The 9,649-nt window shown below is 36.3% G+C and overlaps 1 protein-coding gene across 2 annotated transcripts; it reads left to right on the top strand.

The window, feature by feature from the left end:
- Positions 1 to 1,017: 1,017 nt before the first annotated feature.
- On the top strand, positions 1,018 to 7,548 carry LOC137405224 (protein IMPACT-like). 2 transcript variants are annotated; one of them, XM_068091460.1, is made up of 8 exons: positions 1,018 to 1,217; positions 1,668 to 1,775; positions 2,289 to 2,559; positions 3,763 to 3,920; positions 4,795 to 4,890; positions 6,400 to 6,540; positions 6,683 to 6,729; positions 7,486 to 7,548. In XM_068091460.1, the coding sequence occupies exons 1-7, from the start codon at positions 1,188 to 1,190 to the stop codon at positions 6,710 to 6,712; spliced, it is 834 nt and encodes a 277-aa protein (XP_067947561.1). In that variant the 5' UTR covers positions 1,018 to 1,187; the 3' UTR covers positions 6,713 to 6,729; positions 7,486 to 7,548. The 2 variants fall into 2 exon arrangements, with proteins under 2 accessions (XP_067947561.1, XP_067947557.1); XM_068091456.1 differs by lacking the exon at positions 7,486 to 7,548 and having other exon boundaries at positions 6,683 to 7,202.
- The last annotated feature ends 2,101 nt before the right edge of the window (positions 7,549 to 9,649 follow it).

The following is a 9,649-nucleotide window of genomic DNA, read 5'->3' as shown; positions in this document are numbered from 1 at the left end:
TAAACCATTGAATTTATTCATCCCAAATAAAGTGTCGGTTACTTAACTTCACAAATACTACTATATAAATGCAGTGGGTTCAAACCCCACTCGATTCTTGGAGGTTTTTGTCCCGAAGAAGGTTTTACTCCAAGAATTTCTGAAAGTAAACCCCGTTACACTCATCAGTTGTTTTATGAATTTTGTAATGCTTGTTTGGTTAGTTTAAAATCATCAGTAACTTGCTGGGCGGGTGATGTGTTTTATTAAGCTAAACTTCTTTGAATAATTTAAAGATAAATTGCTCAATTTCCTTTTGTAGATATTCTACATTGTTTTCATGTTTATCTAATTGGAGTACAGCATAGATTACAAGACAGACATACAATAACAACTAGGCCAGACAGAAAGCCTGGCATATAGTGCAAGTTGTAGTCAGTTCATGTATAACACACTATGATTATGTAATTCACTCATACAAGTACAGAAGCTTTCTATCAAGTTACACACATATAGTATACTGTATATAATATAAGCACTGCGTGATAGCACTCATCTTCCAGACAAACTTGACCTATCAAATTTCACATTAACGCTTTTTATCATTTTGTTACCAGGCTATGTTCGCACTTTTTAGAGCAAATTAGTAAGGAAATTATTTAAAATTACATTGCAATAAATTACTAATTTAGCAGTACCATGCAAATACTCAAAACTTGCATCAGTGTGCAAATACGTGGTATGTGCAAATACTCAAAACATGCATCAATTGCAACTTGCAGTATATATATATATACTACATACTGTATATGTACAAAATATATATATTTTGTTTTTGTTTCTCTTCGTATTACGCTAAAATGTAGTGTTTTCATTATAGTTTGTTAGAGCATTCACAGCTATTAGATTAAAGCTAGCTCTAGAGGGATCTTTTATGAAATGTACCTTTTATCTTGTTGGCAACTTGGTCTAATGAGTAGCAGTGCATGCAGTCAGTATATAACTTTCTAATAGTCGTCTGCTGGTTTATATGAATGAGAGAGCATGTTTTTCTCACTGTCAATAATAGACATAAAACGGACATAATAACTAAATCGGTAGTTTCATGCGTCTAGCAAGAATCTGCTGTCTTTTTCGCAAGATGTTAGAATTTTAGGTTAAAGACTATTTGCAGACAGAAGATAATGTGGCTTGGCTGAGTTTTAGAGATGGAGGACGAGTCGAATATTGCAGCTCAGGTATGCTGACTTGTGATTGGCTGCTTAGTCTATCACCGCACTTACATCGTACAAGTGTTTCTAAAAGTGGGCTCTTTAATTATTAATAAAGATCGAATGCCAGCTTTTGGGTCTTCGCATTTTGTTTGAGTGATCCATTAAAGTTTGATAATGATGTATGCTGAGCTCACAGCAAGCAAAGGCTGTCTGTGATTTTAGGAGCATTATGATACAAACACATTTTATGTGATTTTTGCTGGACATGTCTGAGTCCAGTGGCTTCAAAACCTCAATAATTGGAAACACACCCAGTTGCAAAGAGCAATTTAAGGTTGAATGCTATTCCACTCACTCCTAGTAGCCTTTTCTGGGATTGGAACCCCAACCTGTTGTTCGTAGGTCATATATCCTAGACCACCGGACCACAGCTGCTCTCTTCTTACTACATTAATGTGAGACTTTCTTATGCAGATAGACGAAATAGAAGTAATGGCTGCCATATATGGAGATGATTGGATTGTGGAATGCGAAGGTAGTAGAAAGTATGTTATCAACATTGATAAAGATATCAGGCTCAGGGTGAGTTTCTCATATAGTTGTACATTTATTTAATAAAAATACTATAAAGTTAGTGCTAACATTTCTATGCAAAACTATTTTTACTGTCCAGTTTGGATTCGCTCTTATACTATTGGCTTTTTGATAAACTAGTTTGTCATGTGACTATTGTTGATTATTATTACTATTCTCATTAGTATCCTGGCAGTCTGGTGCGCTGAATTGAGATCATCAAGTGTATTAAGTATTTGCACAATTATTCCATAGTGTGGCAAAGGGGTCGATTGGTGCAGGCAATAGAGTGTCAGTCTACCAAGTGTAAACCTGCAAGTTCAAATTCTCTTGAAAGCAATCTTTTTCCCTAACTTCTAACTGCGACTTTGGACGGACACGAACCTTATTATAGTAAAGATCGATGAACATAGAACTATATATTACCAGTATTATTGTGTTTGGCTCCATCTATGCCTAATCTCTGTTGATAGCATGATTTGCGTCTTGCTGCCGTCTTATGCCCATACCTGTTTCACGTAGGTGCGGCTCACAGATGACTACCCAAGCAGAGCACCGCCAGTTTATGAGTTAGATGCTGTACCTCTCTCAGGAGATCAGAGGCTCAGACTTTCTAACGCCCTCAATCAAGACTACCTTGAAAACATGGGCCAACAAATCCTCCATGTTTGGGTAATGTCTTGTAAAGGCTTTATTTCCGATTGGATGGAGACAAGGCAAACAACTGAAGTAGTTGACAGCGCAAATGAGCCGAAGCCTCAAAGCCAGGAATTGCCCAAATCAACAACAGAAGGTAAATGAGCTCATTTTTCCATAGTCATAAAAGATGTGGTTTTAGGTTGTATTTTTGTTGCAGCAAAAATAATTGATTAGCAAAAATAATTGATTATTATTAATCTATAAAGGGAAATAAATTATTTTTCGATAGCGTTCTCCTCCAGCCACTCTATAATGTTCCGATGTTACTTGTATACAATCTTAATCTATAAATTTCAAACTTTGTAGTCTGTCCAGTTATAGCGATAACGTGTTAGAAATAAAAACTGCACTCCATACTAGATTTGAACTCACAAAGATTGCAACCACAACTTTGCAAACAGTTGCACCAAACCACATACCTAAGCCATGTCTTATTACTATTTACCGTTTTATCTATGGCATCTTTATTGCTAAATGGGATTGCACTTTTTAATTTTGATTAATATCAACTTCTGCATTTATTTTGATTTTTAAAGTTTTTTATAAGCCCTTACAAAATTTATCACCTATTTTTTTAATTTATAATTTTCAAATGTGATGCTTCAATTTTAAATGTCCTATTACCATCTCCATTTTCCGGTTTTTCCTCATGGCGATCGCTAATAACTAACTATTAAACTTGCAACATTTACGCCAGGACAATCGCATTATCTCGAGTAGGAATTTCATCTACATTCTTTCTCCGTTCGGTCAGACTAAGCATCTGACAAAAACAGTCTGACATCTCATTTTTATGTTTGTACCAGTATCGAGAGGTACCAGTAACGTCGTATTCAATGTGTTGATGGATAGCTTCAGCTGCAACAATAATCTTTTTATGCACACACCTATGTAATCATTGTTATTATTAATTCAACACATTCATGATTTTTATTTCGTTTTTTCAGCTTGTAATAATTGTATCGGTGTCAAATTATTTTTCCTTGTAAATATTATAGCAAAACAGATTATCTAGCCATTACTTGCTAATTATTTTATATTTAAACAACTTTACAGATGTTTTATTTTTCTCTTAATTTATTTGAACTGCACAAAACACTTTTCTCATGATATAAAGTTCAAAAGTTAGAATGGTAAATGTTGTATATGTTAAATAAAAATAAATTTTTTGTCCAAAGATTTTTTTATTACTCGGGCAACTCCGGGCATTCAATTAGTATAATATAAAGTGATATAGAATAATGTTTCGGCCATTTCGGCCCTTTTTTTCGGCCATTTCATAATCTTTGTTTTGTAGACAGTTCTCCAGATATTTTCCATGATGAGCCAATAACTGACCGGAAAAGCACTTTTCAAGCTCATGTCGCAAAGGTTACCTCCGTAAGTCAAGTTTCACAGGTGATGGAAAAATTACTGCGCAACAAAAAAATCTCTGGAGCTGCCCATAACATTCAGGTGTGTAACATAATGTGCTTATGTATGCGGGAACTATATAAACTCGGTCCGTTATCTCTTGTTATCGGACTACACAACCATGCGCTATAAATCTATCCAAAGGAGTTGCCATAATCACTGTTTTTCCATGCTTCAAATGGTTTCGGAGTTGACCTCTGTCAACGAATTCTCACCCTACCGTTTTAACGATTTAGAGTTGCACTATACAGAACTTTCCAAGATTCACGATGTATTCCATAAAGCAAAACTTGTTTAAGTAAACTCGCTTTCGGGTTATGGTCACTTTTCAGTTCATGCATATTAATTCAATTAATAGATCTAAAAAGTAATTATTTCATCATCCTCACACTAGCAACCCATTCTTATCTTGTAAATGTTTATGTAAAGGGAGAGAGTCAAGCAGAAACAGTAGTGAGTAGCAGTGGTACGTTTCTGTAGCAGAGACCCGCGTGGTTGTGTACTGTAATATGCTGAAATTCGGTTACCTCTACTGGAGAGAGCTTAGCCCAGCAGTATTGATTCGAATCCATCAGCAGTGAGCATTTCTATGATGTCGAAAAGTACTCTCACAGTGAATGTTTTCGCACAAATTAATCAATGCAAAATGGTGTCGAATGCATTAGGATTTTACCGTTTCTATGATTCGAAGTAAAAGCAACTCCGAACCCATTCAAAGTATAGAAACACAGTGAATAATGCCAAGCCAGAGTCTGTGTTCATAGAACAGTTGAGACTCACAAACATAACCTATACTAATGAGCAAGTGACAAAAATGCTGAGTAACTCTATGAGAATAGTGTAAGCTAGTAAATGATCTACAACAGTACTATAGAAGTAACAATATTGGCTGAGTGCGTCTATGGTTTGGTTACAGGCCTACAGAATATTGCTGAGCAATGGCTGCATAGCGCAAGATTGTGATGATGATGGGGAGACAAGTGCTGGTGAGAGGGTTCTTCATTTACTGAAAGTAAGCTTCTCATTTTATAAAATCCAAAATGGGTAGTTTTAGTCGCTCTATAAGTGTTGATATTGTAATTGAAACCTTATCAATGTATTTATTTAAGTTCATATTTACAAGTCATAACTTCTCATGGCCAGAGTTTATGACAGGCACAACTACAGAAAATGAATGGAAACGGTTGATGCAGTTATTGATAGTTATGACTGTTTTACATGTAATACCAACAGTTTTTAGTAAAACCTAACTTGTCAACTTGGTCTGTGTGTGTGCAGACCAAGTTGCAGGCCTACTCAATATGATGGAAGGACTCTACAGGTGATTCGATGCGAAGTAAATAATTCCTTAGAATGTTTACGCTATCAGGTTTTTACATTATATGAAGTATAAGATACATGTAAAGTCTACAATGGAAGTCTTTACAATGGCTTAATCCATTCCAAGATGTTCAGAAACTATCTCTTTTCACCGTTCAGCATGAAAAAAGCTAAACATAATTTCTAAATTTATTTGATGTAACTTCTTATGACTACACTCGATTAAGGGTTCATGTTGCGATAAATTTATGTTAAGTTAAGAGAAGCGCATGCTTTAAATGTTTATTTAAATCAAGTTTTTTCACTTTTTTCATCCACAGCAAGGCCTATGCTGCGAACAAACGAAATTTGAAAATGTATAAAATAAAGTAAAAATAAACAACAGATTTCCCGGTCACTCCTATACATCCTATACTCCTATCATTTTCTCTCTCCAAAAAGCAACAAGAGAGAAAACGACACTTTTAATGCTAACTACAGAGCCCTCTAGAGTCAAATCAAGTTTTAGGACTTACACCTACTTGATGCTTTACGTTATATGAAATTTCTTCCGTAAGATGTATGTAAAAACTTTACATACATTCTTGATATTCGATGGAATTTTTACTATAATAAGAGCCGTGTCTGTCCATCTGTATGCCTGAAGCCACTCGAAGAGGTAGGAAAAAAAGTTGCACCGGAATCGAGCTCAGGTGTTTGCATTTACAGTCAAGCGCTCTACCATCTGTTTCACTTCCCTACCTTGTTGTATCACAAAATAATTGTGCATGCACTTGTTACATATAACGATCTCTTATGGGGCATCGGACTGTTAGCGAACTAGTTTACATAAAAGGAGGTTTACTTTATGTGAGATACTACTGTAGTAAGTTTCAATCACCTTTAGTTGCAGGTAACGAGAGATGAAAACTCTCAATAACATTCAGCAGCCATCATTCACTAACGACTTTGCCGATAAACAGTGAAAGTATAATAAGATAATAATAATGCCAAATAAAATTGAAAAAATATTATAAAAATAATTAACAGTGATATTGTTTGTGTCTGTTCCATTCAGGAAACCTTAGAGACCGGCTAATTGAGAATTCCTACAAGAGTGAATAGCTTAAAATAAAAGAGAGAATCTTGGATCTTATGCAATGTTTTTCGTGTATTTAAATGTTCTGTAGAAGCTACTTTTGTTCTGAGTTGTTGATTGCAGATAGTAGACGTGACCAATGTGCTAGTTGTGGTTTCTCGCTGGTGGGGAGGCATAAAACTAGGTCCTGATAGATTTAAACACATCAACAACTGCGCTAGAAATGCTCTGGAGAAACAGCACTTCATATCAACCTCCAGCAAGGTAAGAGCATTTAGGTGCTGATTGGCTAAATAAGAAGTACTGCTTAGCAAGGCATCGTAAATAGCTTGCGAAGGGGATGCGTTAACAATTACTGCAGATGCTAAGGCTATTACATTGATTAATCACTTATCATTGCTTGCAGACATCCAAAAAGCCTCACAAGAAGAATTAATGAAGTGAACTTTCAAGGTGCTACACAGATTTACAAAATGACGCTAGAATCTAAGGCTAATCACTTTTAGATTTTGTCTATATTCTTGTCATTTTGATTTCTTACAATCCTGTACCACTGTATTTGATACTTGTTTTTTTCTTTTTGATTGCATCAAATGATTTTTAAGTACTACTAGTGTTAGACAAGTTTGACTAGGGTATAAAGATTTTGAGGAAGACCGAAAGTAGTATCAAGACGAATGCTGTTATTTTTTTATCTGATTAAACAAGATTTTTAGGTGGTCACAAATTTAAACTATTTCTGGAGCAGCCATTTTGTTTGGTTTAGATTGCTTAGCGTGTGCTGCAGTGATTTAGTCAGTCCAGTTAAACCTGTTTACCAAAGAAGTGAGAACATAGGGAGATAGTTCACCAAAATACACTAAGGGCCTGACCAAGTGCTGTCTAAAAATAATCAACGAGCCGATAAAAGGATGAAAACTTGATTTAAAAGCTGGAGGTGTGAGATTATCAAATACCGGAGATGTATAGTCGTATTTGTGCTAATTAGGACTTCGGATCTGAGTAGATTCTTTAAAGGCTTTTTCAAAGTCTGCTCATTCTTATTGCAGTTCATAGTTGACAGGTATATGTAAATTGATCTAGGTAAAGTTATCTGCTCATTCTTATTGCAGTTCATAGTTGACAGGTATATGTAAATTGATCTAGGTAAAGTTATCTGCTCATTCTTATTGCAGTTCATAGTTGACAGGTATATGTAAATTGATCTAGGTAAAGACTGATGTGCTATTACTACCTGAGATCAACAAGGAGAGCTAAGAGCTGAACAGCTCACCAACTAGCCTGTCTTAACAAACTTGTTTTTTGGAGTTGTCCCCTTTCAAGCAGGGGACAACTCCGCAAAAACAACAGTTCTTCCATACAGGCTACTCCTCAACCTAATAGTACGAGTATTTTTATCTATCATTCATTAGCTACTAAGTGTGATAGAATAAGCGACACAATTATATGTATAAAGAATAGCCACGGTAGCTTGTTGTGAGAAGTGGGTGGTAAGCATCAATATTCAGAAGTTGCCATCAATCAGACAGTACACAATCGAAGCCTAGTAAGAACCATGGCTATTCATTGTCAAGGCTGCCCATCATGCTTAGATGTGGAATAAGTGACTGTATGGCTGTGCTTAGTGGTTTAACAAGTTTTGCAAGGCCTGATCTACTGCCAAACCGTGTCCATAATTTTGAGCTAGTACCGTGCGGTGCTTATTTTAAAAATGTCTATGATTATTTTGACGTCCTCCCACTCTCTACTTCCCTCTCCTTTTGTTTGGATTTTAAGGACAGATTAATTTAGTACTAAGGTGTTTTTGAATTGCTGCCAGAGCTTGTCAAATGTTGCCTTTTTCTCAGCTTTGCAACTTCGCAAACAGTATTTACTGACCAACATCATAGGAAGCTTAACAGTAGTTAAGAGATCTTCCATAAATTGCTAGTAATAATGACTGTTCCCAGAGATGCCTTTTTCTCTGAAACATCTCGAGTTGCTTGTGCTGTGTGGGTCACTGGTGATTGGATGCTTGTCTTATTTTTATCCGCGGTGAGAAGTTACTTGCCTTACTAGGTGACTCTTTAACTTATAATATGCCATAAATAGTAAACTACTGCTGGTAGAAAATGCATTCGGTCGACTTTAATTTCAATCCAGCCTCTCAAAATCCTTCAAGCACCTGTTGTAGTCACTGAGTGTGGGTAGCAAAGTCTGATGCAATCCTTAGCACATTAAGTTAGAGCAAAACTATTTCCATTGTATACTCTTGCTAGTACTTTGAAAGTAGGCTTTGAAAGATGGCTCACGATGCTGTAAACTTGAAAAGCAAGGCTTTTTACACCCTTCTCTAAGCTGCTGTCATTCTTGTAGGTTACTTGAGGCTACTAAATTTCTTTGTTGGTCTAGATGTGGTACAGCATATATCTTCCTCTTTCATGCTAAACTCACCTCAACACTGACAGAGAAGTTTGCAAGTTCTGTTCCTCTATGGATTTTGAATGTATTTGAGGGCAGCTTTTTGCTATAGCATATGTAAGCTGACTAGCTATTTTGGAGGAGGCCTCAAGTATCCACTCTGTCAAATTTGTTGCACATTAGCAGTTAGTTTTTCTATTTCTGATCAGAGACACTAGTGTAATTGTCTTAACTGAAAGCAGCATACTCTGCTCTGATTTTACCAGTAGGAACTTCAAATGGTGCTGAATTGGTTAACAAATCGCACCAAAGATCGGTCACCGGATCAGTGGAAACTAGCTGTGATGTGTAACTTTCTTGTTGCCTCAACCATGCTATTTGTAAGCTGCAGAGACCATGGCCTAGAGGGCAAACATTGCCTTTCTAATTAATGAATGCTACCCTGTCTATGCAAGGGACTTGGAGTTACCTTTCCTTTAAGATTAGCATGCCAAACTGTACACTGCTTTTATTATCCGCTGTGATTGGCTAACCTGTAAACAACAGGTTAGGGCTCAATTCCTTAAAAACGTCCATCCAGGAAAAGCATCTGATATCAAATTACGTTTTTGTCAAATCAGCCGTGTAGACATACCTGCTAACTCTGACGCATTAGGCGTGAGACTCACGCAATTGCCCCATGCCTCACGCATCTCACGCTTGTGTGCAATTGCCCCTTTTACCCAAGCAAACCTGTTTTTTTTGCCCCAATCTTCAAGTAGTAATCATATACTTACTATTAGTAAACAACTATGTATAAACATATTTGTGGCATTCTCATCTATCAATAACCTCCATGTGGTTTCCATATGGAGTTATATTATCTTTCGCTGTGGTGTTTTTATACTCTATGAAAATATACCCCACTTATCAAATCCTCGGCGTTTTCATTGCTCCCAAAATAGACTCTCACTCCTTTCCCACTCCAGGGTTG

Source organism: Watersipora subatra, chromosome 1, assembly GCF_963576615.1.
Source record: "Watersipora subatra chromosome 1, tzWatSuba1.1, whole genome shotgun sequence".
Lineage (NCBI taxonomy): Eukaryota > Metazoa > Bryozoa > Gymnolaemata > Cheilostomatida > Watersiporidae > Watersipora > Watersipora subatra.
This window is presented reverse-complemented; position numbering and strand designations above follow the sequence as displayed.